At 35.4% G+C, this 23318-nt stretch overlaps 1 protein-coding gene and 1 pseudogene across 11 annotated transcripts in view; one reads left to right on the plus strand and one right to left on the minus strand.

Annotated features, from left to right (window-relative positions):
- CARF (calcium responsive transcription factor) overlaps positions 1 to 23318 on the plus strand; it is a 93597-nt gene that overhangs the window by 29509 nt on the left and 40770 nt on the right. For all 11 annotated transcript variants that reach the window (XR_013447326.1, XR_013447328.1, XR_013447327.1 and 8 more), the window contains 7 exons: positions 1936 to 2020; positions 7044 to 7233; positions 12309 to 12429; positions 15676 to 15819; positions 17557 to 17790; positions 19548 to 19710; positions 21301 to 21364. Coding sequence is in view for 7 of the 11 variants with exons in the window: in XM_036073929.2 (XP_035929822.2) it covers positions 1936 to 2020; positions 7044 to 7233; positions 12309 to 12429; positions 15676 to 15819; positions 17557 to 17790; positions 19548 to 19710; positions 21301 to 21364 (1001 nt within the window). In the remaining 4 variants the exon portion in view is untranslated. The remainder of the gene's footprint in view (positions 1 to 1935; positions 2021 to 7043; positions 7234 to 12308; positions 12430 to 15675; positions 15820 to 17556; positions 17791 to 19547; positions 19711 to 21300; positions 21365 to 23318) is intronic.
- Positions 14780 to 15330, minus strand: LOC118523985 (translation initiation factor eIF2 assembly protein pseudogene; annotated as a pseudogene).

The following is a 23318-nucleotide window of genomic DNA, read 5'->3' on the forward strand; positions in this document are numbered from 1 at the left end:
GTTCATGTTTTGAAATTATTGTGGAAATCTTTTTTTTAATTATCATATCTAAAGTTGGCTGACTATAGAAAAGATCAGAAATTCAGGAAATAGAATAAACTCATCAAATTATCAAATAGCTTTAATTATTTTAATGGCATCTTGGCAACTAGGAGACTATCCTAGAAGCCCTAATGTCTAAAGTGCTACTTTTCCTCAGTGACACTTGCCTGTTATCTTTTTTTTTTATATATATTTTTATTTATTTATTTGAGAGAGAGAGCATAAGCAGGGGGAGCAGCAGAGGGAGAAGGAGAAGCAGGCTCCCCACTGGGCAGGGAGCCCAATGCAGGGTTAGATCCCAGGACCCCAGGATCATGACCGGAGCTGAAGGCAGACGCTTAACCAACTGAGCCACCAGGCACCCCTTGCCTGTTATCTTTTGAAGCAATTTGAAAACATCTAACACTAATAGGGTTTTTATTTTATTTTTTTTATTTTTTATTTTTTTAAAGATTTGTATTTATTTATTTGACAGAGAGAGACACAGCAAGAGAGGGAACACAAGCAGGGGGAGTGGGAGAGGGAGAAGCAGGTTTCCCACGGAGCAGGGAGCCCAGCGCAGGGCTCGATCCCAGAACACTGGGATCATGACCTGAGCTGAAGGCAGATGCTTAACTACTGAGCCACCCAGGCGCCCCACTAATAGGGTTTTTAGAATAAAGAAATATCCATTCTAGTTCCTAAAATGTTTAATGGTTCATCATCTTTTTATGCATTTAATTCCTCTGTGGTAAAGTATTTAAGTGTTTTTTGTTAACATGTTTCAGCTTTTATTTTTGCCTTAACATTGTTTATAATAATTTAGGCAAATATAGACATAGGTTTTGAATTATTTATATTCTTTTAACTGTTTAAGAAAATATTTAAAAATTAACACAGTATTTATGACATTTAGTCTTAGAGTTTGACATAATATGTTAACAAGTCACCTGAAGATGTTTTATTGGCTCATTTTTTTTTTTTTTAAAGATTTTATTTATTTATTTGAGACAGAATGAGAGAGAGAGAGAGAGCGCACATGAGAGGGGGGAGGGTCAGAGGGAGAAGCAGGCTCCCCGCCGAGCAGGGAGCCCGATGCGGGACTCGATCCAGGGACTCCAGGATCATGACCTGAGCCGAAGGCAGTCGCTTAACCAACTGAGCCACCCAGGCGCCCCTTTTTTTTTTTTTAAAGATTTTATTTATTTATTTGAGACAGAATGAGAGAGAGAGAGAGAGTCATTTTTTTGTTAAATGAAAAACAATTATATAATGAGAAGACTACAAAATAAGCTTTGAGGGAGATATATAAAACACTTAAATTTGTTGGGGCTACAGATATTTGGAAGAAGAAACTTAGGCCTTTGCTTTAGCAGTTAATAAAAGAGTGATGTTTAAAGAAAATTATAATTAATACACCCACCAACTCTATTATTATTATTACAATTAAGATTTCATTTATTTATGGGGCACCTGGGTGGCTCAGTTATTAAGCATCTGCGTTTGGCTCAGGTCATGATCACAGGGTCCTGGGATCGAGCCCCACATCGGGCTCCCTGCTCAGCGGGAAACCTGCTTCTCCCTCTCCCGCTCCCCCTGCTTGTGTTCCCTCTCTCTCTGTCTCTCTCTCTGTCAAATAAATAAAATCTTAAAAAAAAAAAGATTTTATTTATTTATTTTTTTAAGTAAACTCTACACCCAGCTTGGGGCTTGAACTCATGACTCCAAGATCAAGAGTCGCACGCTATACCATTTGAGCCAGCTAGGTGCCCCTGTTATTACAGTTTCTTATTGATGACTTCAATATCTTGTCTGTAACACTGGCTAAGGGGATAAAACAGTTGAATGTTGTATGTGTGTTTGTGTGTGTGTAACTTATAATATATATTTATATTTATTCCTCCCTTGTCCCAGAATGCTTGAAGAACCCTTTCTGGCTCCTCTCCAGCCACTTTCTTCTAATACACCTATGTGGGCCTGCCGTCTTAGGAGCTGTGAGGTGAGTTAAAAATAATCCTTACCTAGAATCACTAAATTGATTATCACTATAATGCATCCCAATATGTCCACTTTTGAGTACAACTAATATAGACTGTATCTGTAATACTTTATGTTTGTGCTAACTCTGATCTCATCTATTATTTTATTCCTTAGAGATTGTAAGCTTTGTTAAAGCAGAGATCATATAAATCCCTTCATACTTCACTGTCATTTCTTCTCTTACAGCTCTTTTCTATTGTCTTCCATGAAACTTCATTATCATGTTTTTCTACTTTTTATTTTTTGACCATTACTTCTCTTTCTTTACTTGTACTTATTTCTTTTCATATTCTCAATGGAAACTCTTTAAGTTTTGCTGTTTGACCTTGTCTTATTTCTCTACATTTTATCCCTTGGAGAGCTGATCAACTTTGTTAACTTTCACCTCTCACTTTTATAAAAATGATTTCCAAATCAATATCACTGGTTCTTTAATTATGCCCTTGTCTTGCCCCAGATCTCAAGCTACTTACTTGAAGCTTTACTTGAATTTCACCTCAAATTCACCATGTGCTAAACAGAAATTACCATGTCACAACTAGCTCTACTTCCTAAATTCCTTGTCTGTTTAATGACAAATACCTTTTCCTTAGACATTCAGGCACAGTGTTTTATTTTTTAAAGTTTTTTTTTTTATTGAGAGAGAATGATAGAGAGAGAACATGAGAGGGAGGAGGGTCAAAGGGAGAAGCAGACTCCCTGCTGAGCAGGGAACCCGATGCGGGACTCGATCCTGGGACTCGATCCTGGGACTCCAGGATCATGACCTGAGCTGAAGGCAGTCGCCCAACCAACTGAGCCACCCAGGCACCCCATGACACAGTGTTTTAGATTAATTTCTTCCTTTTCCATACTAAGGTATTCACCTGATTCTTTTAGTTTTTCATTTAAAGTATCTCTCTTTTTTTGTGAGGTGGTTGGGCTACCTCTTCCACAGACTTGTGTTACCTTGAACTTTTTTTTTTTTTAACAGTTTATTTATTTGACAGAGAGAGAGAGACAGCAAGAGGGAATGCAAGCGCGGGTGGGGGGGTGGGAGAGGGAGAAGCAGGCTTCCCACTGATCAGGGAGCCCGATGCCAGGCTCGATCCCAGGACCCTGGGATCATGACCTGAGCTGAAGGCAGCCACTTAACAAGTGAGCCACCCAGGCGCTCCATCTTGAACTTAATTATAGTGACAACCTTCCCTCTAATCTCTTTGACTCTTCTGTTTCTGGGCCCTACTATCTAGTTTTCTAAAACTACTTGTCTTTAAATATTGCTTTCATTATTTTTTTCTCATTGCCCAGTAAGTTCAGTGTTATTTTTTCCATATCATTTACCACTATACATAGCTTTCAAGGTCTTGCATAATCTGGTATTACTTTATCCTATTTTATTTACTACTTTTCTCCAGCTCATCATTCATTCTTGTTAGCCTTATCTTCCTACTTTGTACAAACACTTCAGAATCTTCTCTTATCTCTGCCTTGACTTGTTTTTATTTCCATTTCCTAATATGTTTTATTTTCTTCTGCTTACCTTTCTAACTATTCTTTAAATCCTAATGCAAGTCCTATATATCTTTTGTAAATAATGATTATTTTAGCTTTTACCTATTTATCTCTTTAAGTTCTTTGGTATTTATTGTCATTACTGTTGTAAATTATTTGCTTAATTTTTTGTTCATCATTACATAGCATTTAGACTATACAGTTTTTGAGGGAAGGGACCATGCTCCTGTACATGTAAACCATACGTGATGATGACTAATTATTAAATGCCTCATTGTTTTAAACAAATTTTCAAAATAGAAAGGGAAAACATTATTTCAGTTTTAATATTTTGTGAAAAGTTCTAATAATAAAGTCTAATGATGTGATGTATTGCACTGAGTAGGACATTTTTACTATTGTTGCTTTTCTAAGTCATATTTATGAAAGTCTGTATGTATAGGTAGGTAGATAGATTTTTTCCCTCACACTTTTTGTTACAGTTTTTCACTGGTTTCCAAAAGGAACTATTATTGTTGTTTGATAAAGGTTTTTTTTTTTTTTAAAGATTTATTTATTATTTTAAAGAAAGAGAGAGAGCGTGAGCAGGGTGAGGGGTAGAGGGAAAGAGAATCTCAAGCCGACTCCCTGCTGAACACAGAGCTGTTGCAGGGCTCAATCCCAGGACCCTGAGATCATGACCTGAGCTGAAATCAAGAGTCAGATGCTGAACCTACTGAGCCACCCAGGTGTCCCTGATGAGGGTTTTTATTTATTTATTTATTTATTTTTTAAGATTTTATTTCTTTATTTGACAAAGAGAGACACAGCGAGAGAGGGAACACAAACAGGGGGAGTGGGAGAGGGAGAAGCAGGCTCCCCGCTGAGCAGGGAGTCCGATATGGGGCTCGATCCCAGGACCCTGGGATCACGACCCTGAGTCGAAGGCAGACGCTTAACAACTGAGCCATCCAGGCGCCCCTGATGAGGGTTTTTAAAATTGTTATTATAAACTTTACAGAATGCTATAGACATTAAAGCATTAGCAATTATGTAGTCAAATCACTTTGTTTTACAACCATTTGCATTGTGTGGCTTACCTCATGTCATACATCTTATAAGAAACTAATAGTTAAAATCTCTTCTAGTTTCATTCTGTCCAACAGAATGAATATCTCCATCAGTGAAGGAGTCTTTCTTCTCTCCTAAGCTGTATCAGTAGTGAAAAACAATTTTGGTTAATGGCTGAAGAAATGTTTTCTGCATTTTGCTTCAAAATATTGTTTAATAGGGACACCTGGGTGGCTCAGTCTGTTGAGCATCTGACTTCAGCTCAAGTCATGATCTCAAGGTCCTGGGATTAAGCCCTGCATTGGGCTCCACACTCAGTGGGGAGTCTGCTTGTCCCTATTCCTCTTCCTCTGCCCCTTCCCTCCACTCATGCTCTCTCTCTTAAATAAGTAAAGTCTTTAAAATATATATGTGTATTTAATAATCCTTTTTACTTTTTGACTTTTCATTTAATTATGTTTTTCCATAAGCATTTTTTGGGTTTGACCAAAATGCACTAGTTGAATAAATTTCAAAACTGTGTTAAACTTAAAAAAAACAAAAAAAAACAAAAAAACTGTGTTAAACTTTTTATCTTCTGATAGAGACCTGGTTATATTGTACTAATTCTGAATTTTTCGTTTCATTGACAACGTTATAAACTCTGTTCATTTTATTTGTTAAAAATTGTTAATGAGCTGGACTTTATGTTTCTACTTTTATTTGCAGTCGATATTTTTTTTTTTAAAGATTTTATTTATTTATTTGACAGAGACAGAGATAGCGAGAGCAGGAACACAAGCAGCGGGAGTGGGAGAGGGAGAAGCAGGCTTCCCGCCGAGCAGGGAACCCGATGTGGGACTCGATCCCAGGACTCTGGGATCATGACCTGAGCCAAAGGCAGCCGTTTAATGACTGAGCCGTTTAATGACCCAGGAGCCCCTGTAGTCGATATTTTGATGCAGAAATATCTGGGCTAGAAAAATATTTGTAAGCCTAGGCATTTTTGTTATTTTTAGGGGAAATTGGAGATAATGTATTGCTTGGCATCAGATTATCTCTTCTTATTATGACCCAAAGTACAGCCACAACAGTATTTTGATACCTTCCTTTCTTAATTAATTAATTAATTAATTATTTTTAAGACTTTATTTATTTGAGAGAGAGAGTGTGAGAGAGAGCACAAGCCAGGGGAGGGGCAGAAGGAGAGGGAGAGGGAGGAGCAGACTCCCTGCTGAGCAGGGAGCCCGATGTGGGACTCAATCCCAGGACCCTGGGATCATGACCTGAGCTGAAGGCAGACCCTTAACCAACTGAGCCACCCAGGCGGCCCTATACCTTCTTCTTTTTAAATGTATTCCTGCAGGGTGAAAAATTTAGTCTAGTAAAAAGATTCCTAGTCCCACATCTCTGCTCTTGTTCCCTTTAATGGAGAAACATACATGGAGTCAGTTCTAGGTCTGTATGCATTTAGTGTAGGAGATCACAGTTAATAGATTTTTCTCTATTGGTATAGAAAAAGCTTCTACTTTTGTTGAGGGTTACTTACATGCTTATGGGTAGATAATATCAATTTATTTACACGATTTATTTACACCTTCCTTGTTTCAGGAAGAATGAAGACAGCTTACAAAAATACATAAAATATATTAGCAAGGTGGAAATTAAAATGGGAACTAAAGAATAAAGAAAAACAAGAATGTAACCATAAAATGGAAGTACAAAATGTATATCTTAATGAACTGTATGTACACACACACACACACATATATGTGCACACATACACATACACTTGTCTATAATTTAAGCATCTACATTTCAAAAAGGGAAAACACAGTCTGTTTCCATTAGATAAAAGTAATTAAGTTAATTTCCATAAAATAAAACGATTAACTATTTTTGGTACTAGGTTCAGACAGGTTTTCTCTCAGAGAAGGATCTTCTTAAAAAGAATCTTGATATAATGAGCAAATTCTTTGATACCATTTAGGAGATACCATCACAATTTTCATAGGCTTTCAAAAAGATTCATGTCCTATCAAAATTAATTTTAGCAAAAGAAGCCCCATAGGGAACCAGTACTTTATGGCTAGTTTTATGCTGATCTGGTTGGATCTAGGGGTAGAATTTTAAATATATGGAGGAATAGATACACAATATATTCTTCAAACCACCTCCCTAAGTATTATTTCTCTCAAGCAAGATTTTGATACTGATGGTGTGGCCATGAGTTTGACATTATCTTCTCTTAACAAATATTTGGAGAATATCTATTTGATAATGCTGGTTGAAAGCAAATCAGATACACTGGTTGTACAAGATCATTGATCTGAGGGGAGAATGACATTCTCTTTTGAAAACTGATGAGTCTTTTATCTTGGACAACCACTTCATTAAATTTTTTGTACAATGAAACATACTTGCTAATGATTTTGTTATTTAATTTCTACTACATGCAGAAAATTGGAGATTCATACCGTGGCTACTGTGTAAGTGAGACTGAATTAGAAAGTGTCCTAACATTTCATAAGCAGCAAACACAGAGTGTTTGGGGGACCCGCCAATCTCCAAGCCCAGCCAAGCCAGCTACACGCTTGATGTGGAAATCTCAGTATGTCCCATATGATGGAATCCCATTTGTCAATGCAGGTACTTTTAAAAGAATTATTTTAAAAGGTTCAGCACAGCCATGATCCATTGTGAAAATGTGTTTTCATAAAAATTTCCTACCAAAATTTTCATTTTTGTGGATGGCAACTGAATATTAATTGATGAAAGTGCATATTAAATTAAAAAGAAAACTTGAAGTAAATATGACCAATTATTTTATGAAATTGTATTTTAATACATTAGAATAAATAAATAATACTTCCTTAGATATTATGCTGATAAATAGAAAATAAAAATATTAATAGAGCAATTTTATTATTCTAAATATGTATATCTGTTGGATTTTTTTTTTTATCCAGTCCAGATATTCTCTTCTCTCTTGATTCATCTTGTGGGACAAATTTGTATTCATTTTATATAGCTTATAGCTTATAACTCTGGAGTTACTGTGTAGAATTTGTATGCAATCTGGAGTTATAGCATACAGAATTCCAATATTAGGATTCTCAAGCATCAAATGTGTTACATATACTATTCTCAAATATTGGGCTAGTGTGTATTAAAATGGTAGAGTTTTGTGTGTGTGTTTTTTAAAGATTTTATTTTTAAGTAATCTGTATTCCCAACATGGGGTTCAAACTCACAACCCTGAGATCAAGAGTCACATGCTCCACTGACTGAGCCAGCCAGATGCCCCTAAAGTGGTGGAGTTTCAAACAATTTCCAGAGATTCACCCTAGGGCTAGTCAAATCCCTAAGAACATAAAGAAAAGTGATTTATTTTAGGACTATGGAAATACTGATTCAGCTGGAAGAGTTGCAGTCTCATCCTGGACCTCTGAAGGTAAAATAAGATATGTGGAGGAAGATGAGATAAATGTAACCTCTTCTACCCAGGTTTCATCAGGATTCTATAAAAGATGGAACATTTTTCCCCTCCATAGTTCTAATCCCCATGTTAACCCTCCACAGGCAGCCACTACTTAAATTTGCTGTGTATCTTTCCAGTCTATATTTTTATACTTTACCACACATATTTGTATTTATAATAATGTATTTTATTGTTTTGAATAGTTTGAAATATTCATAAATAGTAAACTATGGACATTGTTATGTAAATTTTCACTCACCCTTATTTCTTGAAATCCATCCATATTGATACTTACAGATCTTAATGTAACCAGTATGTAACATTCCAGCATATGACCAAACCACAATTATTTTTCTACTAATGATCATTTAGGATGTTTCTAATTTTCAGTATTACAAAGAATGCTGTAGTCAAACCTTGACAATATACATTTTCTGTTGAAAAGATGTAAATAAGTTAATAGTGCATGCGTTAAAGTGGAATTGCTAAGTTGTGAAGTATGCCCATTTCATCTTTACAAGATTATCTCAAGTTGCTCTCTAAAGTGGTTGTACAAGAGCCATCCTCCCCCTCAAAAAAAGAAATCTTGCCATTTGCAAAGACGTGGATGAAACTAGAGGGTATTATGCTAAGTGAAATAAGTCAATCAGAGAAAGACAATTATCATATGATCTCACTCATATGTGGAATTTAAGAAACAAAACAGGAGCATAGAGGAAGGGAGGTAAAAATAAAACAAGACAAAATCAGAGAGGGAGACAAACCAGAAGAGACTCTTAATCATAGGAAATAAACTGAGGGTTGCTGGAGGGGAGGGGGGTTGGGGGATGGAGTAGTTGTGTGATGGACATTAAGGAGGGCACTTGATGTAATGAGCACTGGGTATTATATAAGACTGATGAATCACTGACCTCTACCTCTGACACTAATAATACACTATATGTTTTTTTTTTTTTTAAGATTTTATTTATTTATTTGAGAGAGAATGAGAGACAGATAGCAAGAGAGGGAAGAGGGTCAGAGGGAGAAGCAGACCCCCGCTGAGCAGGGAGCCCGATGTGGGACTCGATCCCAGGACTCCAGGATCCTGACCTGAGCCGAAGGCAGTCGCTTAACCAACTGAGCCACCCAGGCGCCCAATAATACACTATATGTTAATTAATTGAATTTAAATTTTAAAAAAGACCACCTAATAAAAGAATTAAAAAAAAATAAAGTGGTTGTACAGGTGCAAAATCTCTTCTCTAAATTTTTTTGGCCACATGTATTTCAGAATTTTTGGAATGTAATATGATAATATTACAGAATATTCCCAGCAAGTATTCTGTTGACCATATCACATAATCAAATACAGTAATATTTTATGGATAGTAACACTAAGAGGAATAAAGATTATAAATAGCCACATAAAGTTCAGGTCGGGTTTTGCAGTCAAATGGGTTCCAAAAAATTTTGTTTTCTGAACTTTTTCAGTTTCAGAATTGTATATGAGGAATTGATGACCTATACCAATTTTTACTTGTTTCAGCAATGTATGAAAATTTCCCTTTCCTTCATTTACCTTATGACTTAGCATTGTCAGACTTTAAAAATCTTTGTATTCTGGAAATTTTCGTATATATATGACACACATATATACATGTATATACATATATATATACATATATTAAAGGTAATATATATAATAATATGTATTATATGTGTGTATATATATATATCTCAAAGTAAAGGTAATAATATATGAAATCCCATGACTGTCCTGTATCCATCATCCAGCTTCAACAAATATTAGCATATGGTCATTCTTGTCTCATTTATATCCCTACCCACTTCTTCATTCCCCACCTCCAAGATGATTTTATAGCAAATTCCAGATTCCAGTTGCTTTATCTGTAATTACTAAAGTATATATTATATACTAAAGTATATATCTCTAAAAGATAAGGATTCTTTATGTACATACATATATACAATGGCAATCACATTATCATACTTTAAAAGAATTAACAGTAATTTCTTAATGTCATAAAATGTCCAATGTTCACATTTCTTTACTTATCTAATAATTCTTTTTCCATAGGTTTGTTCAAATTCACATCCAAACAGATTACATTTGGTTTTATCTCTTAATTTCTTTTCATCTAAAAATTTCTCTCCTCTTTTCCCCCAGGTAGTTTATCCTGTAGTTTTCTATATTCTGAGTTTTGTTGATTCCATCTCTGTGCTGTAGTTTAACATGTTTTTTAAAAATCTCCTATATTTCCTGTGAACTGTTAGATCTAGAGGCTTAATTAAATGAATATTTAATCTCCATTAAAGTATTTTGCAAGAATACTTCATAGGTGTGCTGTATACTTCTTATTGCTACCTATGTGCAACACCTTTTTGTGATGTTAAAATTCATAAGTGGATGCAGTTATTTTAGTATATGTGCTGCCGAAGCGAGCACGGGATTCAGTTATTTTAGAGTATTGTCAAATTTTTTATTTTGCCAATATGAAGAGTGTGAGATAGTATTTTACTATTGCTTGAATTTGCATTTCCATATTTACTAGTAAAGTTGAACATCTTTTTATTTGTTCATTTAATATCTTTTTTTTTCTTTCTGAATTGCCTATTCATAGTCTTTACCCATTCTTCTGTTTGGTTCTTTATTTTTAAAAATTACTTGTAACTCTTTACATTCTGCGTATTAATTCTTATTATCTATTAATATAAATTCTTAAATTTATATTTAAATTTTTAAAGTTTTAAATTTTAATGTTGGCTTTATCAACACTTTCACTTACGACGTTTTTTTTATTTTATATTTGAAAAATTTGCTGTACTCTACCTAGAATAGGATATTCTACTTAAAGCCATGAACTTTTCACATCCATTTATTTATATTCTATTGCTATGTAACAAATTACCCCAAACTTGATGGGTGAAAACAGCAAACATTTATCTCCTGGTTTCTGTGAGTCCAGAATCCAAGAGTGGCTTAGCACGGTGGTTCTGCCTCAGGTTCTGTCACAAGACTGCAATTCGGGTGTTGGCTGGAGCTGCAGGCATCTCACTGCTTGGCTGGGGGAGGATCTGCTTCCAAGCTCACTCATGTGGCTTATTCCTTGCCACATGGGCCTCACCACAGAGCTGCCTCACCTCAGACAGCTGATTTCGCCCAGACAGACCAATCCAAGCAAGAGCAAGAGCGTACCCAGGATGGAAGTCACAGTCTTTTTATAACCTTATATCAAAAATAACATCTTGTCACTTCTGCCATATTCATTAGAAGTAACTTAGTAAGTCTAGCCCATGCTAAAGGGGAGGGAATTACACAAGGACGTGAGTACTAGGAAGCAGGGATCACTGGGGACCATCTCAGAGGCTGGTTATTACGTTATTGTAGTCCCCCCTTATCCGCAGTTTCACTTTCCAAGGTTTCAGTTGCCTGTTCTCAACCACAGTCTGGAAGCAGATGATCCTCCTTCTGACGTATTGTCAGAAGGTCAGTAGTAGCCTAATGCTACATCACAATGCCTTCATCATTCCCCTCACTTCATCTCATCATGTAGGCATTTTATCATCTCACATCATCACCAGAAGGAGGGTGAGTACAGTACCATAAGATATTTTGAGAGAGACCCCATTCATATAACTTTTATGACAATATATTGTTATAATCGTTCTAGTTTATAAGTTATTGTAGTTAATCTCTTACTGTGCCTAATTATTAATTAAACTTTATCATAGGTATATATGGATAGGAAAAAACATAGTTTATATAGGGTTTAGTATTATCCATCCTTTCAGGCATTCACTGTGGGTCTTGGAACGTATCCCCCGTGAATAAGGGGGAACTATATTTTAACAGTACAAATAGAAATAAGGAAATAACTATAAAAGGAAATAAAACTTTACATGACAATATTTACTAACAAATGTAGCTTTTGCTAATTTCTACTTATAAAGTGGTGAAATTTTATTATTAAGAACCGTATGTATGTAAATATCAGTTAACATTCAGTAAATGTGGTATTTGCAAATTTCTTTACCATAATGTACATTTGGTAAATATTATAATAAACTTTTAAACTTATGTGTTTGTACAACTTAGTAAGACTTACTGATGTTTTCTTTCCTTAAAGTTGTGTAATTGAAAGTGTAAATTTTGACATTGCCACCACCAAGTTATTTTTATTCTAGTGTCCAGAACAGATGGATACTTGAATTAATATCAAAAGTTGGTTTTGGCCCACAGGGAGTAGAGCCGTGGTAATGGAGTGTCAGTATGGGCCAAGGAGAAAAGGTTTCCAGTTAAAAAAAATCAGTGAGCAGGAGAGCAGGTCTTGTCAGCTCTACAAAGCCACTTGTCCAGCCCGGTAAGCTTTATTTTCTTTAATTTCCTTTTTATTATAAAAAGTATTTATTTTCTAATATCTAATATGCACATTTTTATTAAGTTTAAACAGTGCCGGTAAATACACAGTACACTGTAAGTTTCCTTTTACTTCTACTCCCTATGTCCCTTTTTATTATTTATTTATTTATTATGTTTAGTTAGCCAGCATATAGTAGATCATTAGTTTTTGATGTAGTGTTCAACGATTCATTAGTCCTATGTCCCTCTTTAAGGCAACAACTCTTACCAGCTTCCTGAGCAACCCTCCAAAGATATTCTGTGTATGTGCATGCATATATATATATATCCTCCTTTACACTCATAAATGTTGAAATCTCAGTAAAACTTACTAATATTTTCTTTCCTTAAGGTTAGGTAATAGTATACCTTCTTTCCTGCTGTGAATTCACATTGCTTTATTTCTATTTTGAATGCCTGTTGTGGTTATTTACTGCACAACTATTGCTTCACACTAATGTGAATGTAATGACATATACCACTCTATGCTTTGTTTTTATTTTTGTTATTTCATTCCCAGTGTATCTCAAAATTGTCTCCATATCTGCATATAAAAGGAAGGGTTCCTTCTTTGCATTTAGTTATTTTAAAAATTGAAATATAATTGACATATTAGTTTCATGGTTCCTTCTTTTCAATAGCCATACAATATTACATTTATGGATGGGTTGTCATTTACTGAATTAGTCCTCTAGTGATGGACATGTAGGATCTGAAAAGTATTCTTTGTTATTATATACAAAGCTGCAGTTAATAGCATTATACCTATTTGTATACTTGTGCAAGTATATCAGTAGAATAAATTTGTTGAAATGAAATTGCTAGGGCAAAGGTTATATTATTTTAAATGTTTACAGGTATTATAAAGATGATTGCTCTTTAGAGAGATTTTATCAATGTATGAGATCAACACAATAAGTTTTAGATAGACTAGGACTACAGATTGGTCATTGCTTTGGGAGAGAATGAAGAATTTGAAGCAATAAAAGATTTTTGTAATGTTCTTTCTAATATTTTTTTAGACATTGAAAGTGTTAAATTCTCAGATAAAATTTAAAAAGATAACATATAAAGGTTGGGTATAGTTGATCTTTGAAACATTTTATTTCAGCATCATATCTTATATGACAAACCTGCACATTCTCAAGTTTTTCAAATTAGTTCAGAAGACTTTGCATGTTTAATCTGATAATATTAACTTTAGGCAATATTTAAACCTGACTGTGAAGCAAAACTTTTAACTGCTTTTAAATATAAGCAATATAAAACTTTAGATATAACTTAGGAGAAAGTCTCTATGTGTAAAGAAATAATTTTATTCCCTATGTCATTCTACAAGTACTTTTTGAGTATCTGTTGTGCCCAGCAATACTTTGGGTGCCATGGACTGAAAGAGGTACAAGATTTTACTTAATCACTGGGAACTTAAAATATTGTTGAGGTAGATCAGAAAACAAAAAACTGTTGGAAAACATAATGGTATAGTATATAGTACCAAATGTGTCAATTAGCTAACTCATCAGAGAAGGAACATATCCATGCAAATTCTTTAACAGGAAAGTGCAACTTAACCTGAATGCTAAAGTTTAGATTGAATTTGGGTAGATAAGGAATTATAGGGGGGAAATACCGTAGGCCAGGAAATTATATGAATAAAGATATGGTGTGATTGTATTTTTGGTATCAGAGGAGGAAGGAACATTGAAATGATAAACTTCACCGAAAAAGCAATTTTACATTTGAAGTAATTGAAAGTAAGATTAGGTAAATAAGCTAGAATCATATGGGATGGCTTGAATGCTGCCAAGAAATTTGTACTTGATTAAAGAGCAGGTAGATTCTTCAACAGAAAAGTACAAATGTGAAGAATTATTGTAGCATTACTATATCAAGTGGATTTAAGGAACGAGGCCCAGAGGCCCAGAAGGAGGCTATTAAAGTAATCCAGGCATGAGTTTTTTTGTTCTTTTTTGTTTTTATGTTTAAGATCTATTTATAATTTATTTTTACAAGTAGCAAAGTCCCTCCATTTTTTTCCGGCTTAATGTATATGAATATAAAGAAGTATTGATTTCACACTGCCTCCCACCCTGACAGAATGGGGTAACAGGAAGTTGTGAACTGAGAGCAGCCTCCTGACACCAAGATGGTTTCCTCTGTATCTGGGACTTGAACTCTGGTGCTCTCATCAGTCATCCTCTTGCCGATTTCTTCTCAGTTTATGAAAATCTATGAGTTTATAAGCATCCTCCCCAGTAGATGGGTCTACAAAGTCCTTGGGAAGTCAGTAACTCAGGGACAGGGTTGAACTGTCACTTCACAGTTTGTGTAATGGAAAGCTGAAGAGTTAATTCATACCATTTTCAAAGAACAAGCTCTTATTCTATACAAGGATGTGGAGAATCATCAGTACAATGAAAAAATGGTTGAGTAAAGTCATGAGTGATGAAATCAGAACTCTTGAACAATAGAAAGACTGCAGTGAGGGTTTTACATTTCAGAGAACTGTTTATTGCTATCCAGTATGTATCCCTTGGGTCACTCCAATTAAGCTTAGGAAATACACTGCCCCCCAGGGAATCGATAGCTTCTTGACCTTTAGTGGTGACTTCGGGAAATTCTGGTGCCATAAGGGTAGCCGTGTTCTCATCATCCGACCACTGTATTTCTTCTGCCTTATTATCACTGTTTGGCTGAGAACGTGTTGGCGGAGCTTCTCTTCCTGAAACCACCAGAGTTCCATCATCAAGTAAATAATCCTTCACATTCTGAGGAGTGGAAGAATGACACTCTTGATGGTAAGGCTTCCGAACAGTGGCTACCACACAGAGAACTGACAGTGCAGCACATGCTCCTTCTTCATCCTCCAGCTACCGCAGCTGCTGCCCATCCCCCTCCTGCCAGCACCCTTCTGGAACCCCCAGGCATGCGTTTTTTATGGCTTCCAGGAGAATTGGGAAGAGGCAAATCCAGAAACAAAAGTTAATATCCATAAATATTCAGATATTTTTACTGATGTCATGATTATTGTTAATTTGCTAAATATTACGCACTGAGAATATGGCTTATTTTTCAACGTAATCCTCTGAATGCTTTCTAGTTTAATTGATTTTTCTCTAAACTTTAATGCTTAAACTTCTGCTTGGTAAGTTTGATTTTCTTGATATTATAATATTATGAAAGAAATTCTACTTTTACTTATAAACAGGATTTACATTAAAAAAGTACAGAAGTTTCCTGAATATAGAGTTCCCACAGACCCCAAAATTGACAAGAAAATAATCCGAATGGAGCAGGAAAAAGCCTTTAACATGCTAAAGAAGAACTTGGTAGATGCTGGCGGTGTTCTTAGGTATGACATTTATATTATTATTTTATTTTTTACAAATTAATTAGCTCCATTTACAAGATTTTTTTCTTGTAAGAGAAATTATAATTATGTTTTCTAATTATTTCATTAAGAATGATTTTTATAAGGGAGGTGTCTCATTAGTGGTTCCCTAGGTATTAAAATTTGCCACTGTGTAAGCCATTGAGTTTATCAACCAAATGTTCTGATAATGCCTACCAAAGAATTCTGTATACCATATGGAAGTTTTTCCCCAAAATGACAAATAATGTGTTTAGCAACCTATATAATTATATATTTCATACTTTGTTTCTGATACTTCTTAGGAGCCAAACTTGCAGTCACCTGTATATCTTTTTAACCCATCTTTGATTACCTATAGCAGCTAGAAATTAATTCTAAGCCCTACATAAAATTCCATTTTTATATATTTTTTGTGCTTCAGATTTTACATAAGAAGAAATATTAGCTTGCTTTCTTACTTTTCTTTATGTGTTAGTCCAGGTGAAGAATTTACAGTAATACCAGGGGATTAAGTGCACAGAATATAGTTTTTGTAAAAACAAAACAAAACAAAACTTTTGGCTATGGGCGCTGGGTGGCTCAGTCGGTTGGGTGTCCAACTCTTGGTTTCAGCTCAGGTCATGATCTTGACCTTGGGGTTGGGGGATCAAGCCCTGTGTCCGGCTCCATGCTCAGCGGAGAGTCTGCTCCTTTCCCTCTCCCTCTGCCCATCCCCCTGCTCGTGCGCTCTCTCTCGCAAAAAGATAAATAAATCTTTAAAAAAATAAATACATAAAATAAACTTTTGGATATATGGAAAATGAGTAGCCAATAATTAGATCATTCAGTTTGGAGAACATTGCATATAATTTTTAAATAAGCCACCATTTCATGAGTATCAGTCATTGCAAGCACTTTGTATAAAAGTATCCATTAAAACAGTATCCTACCAGATCATTTCATTTTCCTAGCATCTGTTTTTTTGCACTCAATATGAAAGACCTATATTCATCTTTTAGTTGATTCTCTTGCTCATTGGGGCAATAGGAGCTGTGTGCAATAGAGGGGCTATGGGGCAATAGAGGTAGTGTATTGAGCTCCTGTCAGATAAGATTCTCCCACTCAGCTCAGTCTTGGTAGACTGTGATTTATAGCCAACCTTTGGAAGGATTATAGGATTTACTTAAAATGAAATTTAAAATACCATTTTCATATATACTTAACTCCTGTACCCTCCTTAACTATAGGGCCATAGTGAAAGTCTATAAAGGTTTATAAAGATTTTTATTTAATTGGGTATAAAGCCAACTTAGAGGAGTCAAGCAGAGAGGGTGCCTGGGTGGCTCTGTTGGTTGGCTGTCCAGCTCTTAGTTTTGGCTCAGGGTGGTGAGATGAGCCCCAAATTGGGCCCCAAGCTCAGTGTAGAGTCTGCTTGAGATTCTTTGCCTCTCCCCCTCTCTCCCTCCCCTCTCCCTCTACTTGCCCCCATGCATGCACATGCTCTCTCTTTCCCTCTCTCTCTCAAATAAATAAATAAATAAATAAAATCTTTCTAAAAAAAATCAAGCAGAGGACATTTTAAATTTTATTTATATCATTTTAAAATTTTTATTATATTTACTTACTGATATAATCATATCTTAAAAGATTATTCTTTTTCTTGATGAGTTTTAACCTAAGTAACTATGATTCTTGCCTTTGTCTAGTAACATAATTTAACATTTTTCTTCTTGTCAGGTGGTATGTCCAGTTACCTACAAAGCAAGCTCATCAGTATCATGAATTAGAGACTTCCTGCCTCCCTTTGCCACCTTCTCCTTTTCCTATGTCTTCTCTTGAAGAAGAGGAAACTGCAGTTAGGGATGAGAATTGTGCATTACCCTCACGTCTACATCCTCAAGTAGCACATAAGATTCAAGAATTAGTGTCACAGGGAATAGAACAAGTATATGCAGTAAGAAAACAGCTAAGGTACAGTAAAAACAAATTGTTCTTTTACATTTTTCATTTTTGTTTGTTGGTTTAAATAATTTATCATCATAGACATTTTCCAAGATATATGCTATCAGAGGAGATAAGGAATATAATTTATTAATTTATTAAAATCTTATTTATGAACTGATCATTTTCTAGCATATACTTGGCAAGCCATTAGTAATGATTCAGCTTACTCATTTGAAATATTCCATATTCAAACTTAGCTAATTGGACTATTTCTGAATTATATATAAATTGAATTATATAATAAATGCCTTTACAGAAAAAAAAAGCCTTTGTAGAATCAAAGATTTTAAAACCTAGGCCAGGATGCTTATTTAAGCTATTTGAAATGCAATTAAATTGTATTATAACAAAAGAACCTGGATAGTTCTTTGTATGATGGAAGTTTACATGTAGCATTCTGGTCCAATGTTACTGATTCTCAGGATACAATAATCATGATCTCATTTATTCTTGCAAGTCTATAAAATTGGTATTTTCCCATACTGCGCATGAGAAAACGGACACTATGAGTGGTTAAATAACTGGCTTAAGAGGTAGAGGCAGAACTGAAATCTAGATCTAATTCTACAGCCTGTGCTCTTTCACCGTGATTTCTGGTACTTAACTGGCCTTATTCCTACTGGTTACTGTGTAGTCCCATCTGAACAACACAGTGAGTATTTCCTAGGTTAATATCTTAATTAATACGTGATTTTCCCATTTAGCAGCTTTCTCAGACATTTTATATTCATTTTCATTGGGACATTGTTAGAACAGAGCCAAAATTTGGTAAAGTTCATACATTATTTACTAAACTTGAACCTTAAGAACAGAGGTATGATTCAGCTCTGCAGTATGGTCTATAGAATGTAATGCGCAAACCATATGAATATTGGACTTTATAATTTTTTGTGTATTTTTGTATATTGATGTGTCAATGCTGCCTTCTATTTCTATATTTCTCTTTTGTCTACTTAAAAAATTCAAGCAGGGCGCCTGGGTGGCTCAGTTGTTAAGCATCTGCCTTCGGCTCAGGTCATGATCCCAGAATCCTGGGATCGAGTCCCGCATCGGGCTCCCTGCTCAGCGGGAAGCCTGCTTCTCCCTCTCCCACTCCCCCTGCTTGTGTTCCTGCTCTCGCTGTCTCTGTCTCTGTCAAATAAATAAAATCTTAAAAAAAAAAAAAAATTCAAGCGGGTCATATTTTATATAGTAAGTGATGCCTTTTGGCAGCAGTGTAACTTGATGTTTATACAATAACCTGGGTGTAGGCCCAACCTCTCTTACTTACGGGCTAGATGTATAACTTTGGCAAATTATGAAACTTCAGCAGCCCTCAGTTCCCTGGAATGATAATTGGGAGTAAAGTGGGAATGATCATTGCACTTACCTCACAGGATTATAGTAAGCATTAAAGGAGATCCTTGATGTGAAGTGTTCAAGTACACTGCCTGACATAGTTAGCATTCAAAACATATTATGCTTAAACTGACAATAATGATTCCTATAAAAATGTCAAAGCTTATTCTAGATACAGAGTTATTTAACCAATGAAAGTATTATATTGCTTTTAATCTGCATGATTTCTTTGATTTAATGTACGGAAAAAATTAAAAGTGGAAAAATATAAATTATAAAACTGTAAACCATGCTTTACAGAAGTTTATGCTAAAAAGGAACATTTTCTCATTTGATCTGAAGTATATTACTATTTATGTTTTTATTCTATTTTTTGCTCTCCACAGAAAATTTGTAGAAAGAGAACTATTTAAACCTGATGAGGTGCCTGAGAGACATAATTTATCCTTTTTTCCAACTGTAAATGATATTAAAAATCACATCCATGAGGTACAGAAATCCTTGAGAAATGGAGATAATGTGTATAACTCAGAGATTATTCCAGCAACGGTATGATTACAATTATAATTCTTTGTTTTATTATAGAATCTTTCTCAACTTCTCTTACTATTTGGCCTAATGGGGTGGTTGTTATTAGGCCATATAAATAACTGTGATGAAAGAAAAAATAGTAGTTTTGGGGGTGCCTTGGTGACGCAGCCGGTTAAGCATCCAACTCTTGGTTTCAGCTCAGGTCTGATCTGAAACGGAGCCCTGCGTCAGGCTCCGTCCTCAGTGTGCAGTCTGCTTGAGTTTCTCTCTCCCTCTTCTTGTGCCCCTCCTGCCCTGAGCTCTGCCTCTCACTGAAATAAATAAATCTTAAAAAAAGGGGGGAGGGGCTCCTGGGTGGCTCAGTCGGTTAAGCATCTGCCTTCAGGTCAGGTCATGATCCTGGGGTCCTGGAATCAAGCCCTGTGTCAGGTTCCCTGCTCAGTGTAGAGTCTCCACTTCTCCTTCTGCCTCTGCTCCCATTCCTCATTCTCTCTCCCGCTCGCTCTCTCAAATAAATAAAAACTTTTTTAAAAAAGAAGAAATAGTAGTTTCTTTTTCTTAAAATGTAAACATTGTGAACCCTCAGGTGACGATTTGACTAAAATTTTTTTTATTACTCTCACAAGAAGAAATACCAATTTCCAACTCTGACTATAATAACAATAGTAATCTTCATTTAAAAATCAACATATTTTATTTCTGTAAAAGTATATCTTATTCATCTAACAAATATTTATTGGGTATATACTGTGTATACCTTCCTCTCTTTTTAAAAATAGATAGACAGGCGGTGCCTGGGTGGCTCAGTAGGTCAAACACCTGACTCTTGATATCTGCTCAGGTCATGATCTCCAGGTCATGAGATCAAGCCCCACATCCCATCAGGCTCCACCTCAGCAGGGAATCTGCTTGAGAGTCTTTCCCTCCTCCTTAGCCCCTCTCCCTGCTCGCTTACTCTTTCTCTAATAAATAAATAAATCTTTTAAAAAATGGGGCACCTGGGGGGCTCAGTCAGTTAAGTGTCTTGACTCTTGACTTCGGTTCAGGTCATGATCTCAGGGTCATGAGATCAAGCCCTGCCTTGGGCTCCGTGCTCAGTGGGGATTCTGCTTAGGATTTTCTGCCTCTTACTCTCTCCCTCCAACGCTTGCATGTGCTCCTTCTCACTCTCTAAAATAAATAAATAAATCTTAAAAAAAAAATCTCAGTAGCAATACCCTTTGCTCTCCAAATTTTTACTGCCCAAATTATGCCTTCTGAACTAAATAGATTCAGATTTTAAGCTAGTGCTACTATTCTTTTCCAACCCAAACTCTCTTATTTATTCACTATCCAAAGTTCAGGAAGTAAAATGGATTTGGTTAGCACTGATCTTTGCCATCTATACTTGCTATCCAAATTCTTGCTCTCTGAACTTGGGAAGCTAATGTATTTGGATAGTGGACTATACTCATATTTTGAGAATGTAAACAAGTGAAGAGAGTAATTACTGAATGAAACACAATTATACTATCACTGAATAAAATATGACAGTTGTATTGATATTTTAAAACATTTTTTACTATAAATGCTTTATTGTTTTTACTGAAATAAATGTTCCCATTTCAGCTTCAGTGGACTACAGATAATGGGCATATTCTCAGAGAGACTGTGACAGTTACATTTGCAGAAGGTAAGTTATCTTGAATATATTTAATATATAAAATCAGTGTTAAAACTGGAAGACATTGGGGGCGCCTGGGTGGCTCAGTCATTAAGAGTCTGCCTTCAGCTCAGGTCATGATCCTGGGGTCCTGGGATCGAGCCCCGCATCGGGCTCCCTGCTCAGCGGGAAGCCTGCTTCTCCCTCTCCCACTCCCCCTGCTTGTGTTCCCTCTCTCGCTGTGTCTCTCTCTATCAAATAAATAAATAAAATATTTAAAAAACAACAACAAAAAACTGGAAGACATTGAAGATCTTATGTATAAACAAAAGGATACCATGTTAAATGCAGAGGTAAGTATAAAAGAATGAATGTCTAACTTTATATAGGGGGTGAAGTTAAGAGAGCACTTAAAGATTGATATGAGTAGTGAGAGGAGTTAGCCATACAGAAGCAGAGAAAACACATTTCCAGAAGAGAAAAAAAAAAAAAGGGTAAAATAAGCTTGGAATAGTAAGAGAACACAAGAGTAAGAGCATATGAAAAAACGCAAATCATATAAAATGGACAAAGTTTCCTGATCAAGGTATCTTAAGGTTATCACTACTGGAATTAGCCTAGCTTTATAGTAAGCTGTACTAGCAGTTGGCCTCAAAATTTTAATCATAAAGCATAAAAGCTTATTATATGAGGAAATTTATTTTTTTTAAGTTTATTTATTTATTTTTGGTAATCTCTACACCTACTGTGGGGCTTGAACTCACAAACCCAACATCAAGAGTCATATGCTCTTGTTATGGCCCAAAGAGACAGGAACAACTATGTTAGGATTTGTCAAAATAATTATAGCTGTTTAAACATATATACTTATATGTTACTCATATATACTTTCTCATATGTTATTTAGCTATAAGAAAGGATGAGATGTTGCCTTTTATAATGACATGAATGGACCTAGAGAGTGTTATGCTAAGTAAAATAAATCAAACTTCTCATGAGAAAAACAAATACCATATGATTTCACTCATATGTGGAATCTGATAAACAAAACACATGAATAAACAAAAAGCAGAATCAGACCTATAAATACAGAGAACAAACTGATGGTTGCCAGAGGGGAGAGGTGGGGTGGGATGGGCAAAATGGGTGAAGGGGAGTGGGAGAAGGCTTCCAGTAATGGAATGAGTAAGTCATGGGAATAAAAGGCATAGGGCTGCCTGGGTGGCTTAGTCGGTTGAGCATCTGGCTTTGGTTTCAGTTCAGGTCATGAGATTGGGCTCCATGCTCAGTGGGGAGTCTGCTTGAAGATTCTGTCCCACCACCCCTCCCTCCCCTCTCAAATAAATAAATAAATCTTAAAAAAAAAAAAAGGCACAGCATAGGGAATATAGTCAATGATATTATAATCACAATGTTTGGTGACAGATGGTAGCTACACTTGTGGTGAGCATAGCGTAATATACAGAGAAGTTGAATCACTGTGTTACTCACTTGGAACTAATGTAACATTGTGTGTCAACTATATTCAAACAAAAATTAAAAATAAGGGGTGCCTGGCTGGCTTAGTTGGAAGAGCATATGACTCTTGATGTTGGGTTTGTGAGTTCAAGCCCCATAGTAGGTGTAGAGATTACCAAAAATAAATAAACTTAAAAAAAATAAATTTCCTCATATAATAAGCTTTTATGCTTTATGATTAAAATTTTGAGGCCAACTGCTAGTACAGCTTACTATAAAGCTAGGCTAATTCCAGTAGTGATAACCTTAAGATACCTTGATCAGGAAACTTTGTCCATTTTATATGGTTTGCTTTTTTCATATGCTCTTACTCTTATGTTTTCTTACTATTCCAAGCTTATTTTACCCTTTTTTTTTTTTCTCTTCTGGAAATGTGTTTTCTCTGCTTTTGTATGGCTAACTCCTCTCACTACTCAAATCAATCTATTTGGCTTTAAGTGCTCTCTTAACTTCACCCCCTATATAA

This window comes from Halichoerus grypus, chromosome 4 (assembly GCF_964656455.1).
Source record: "Halichoerus grypus chromosome 4, mHalGry1.hap1.1, whole genome shotgun sequence".
NCBI lineage: Eukaryota > Metazoa > Chordata > Mammalia > Carnivora > Phocidae > Halichoerus > Halichoerus grypus.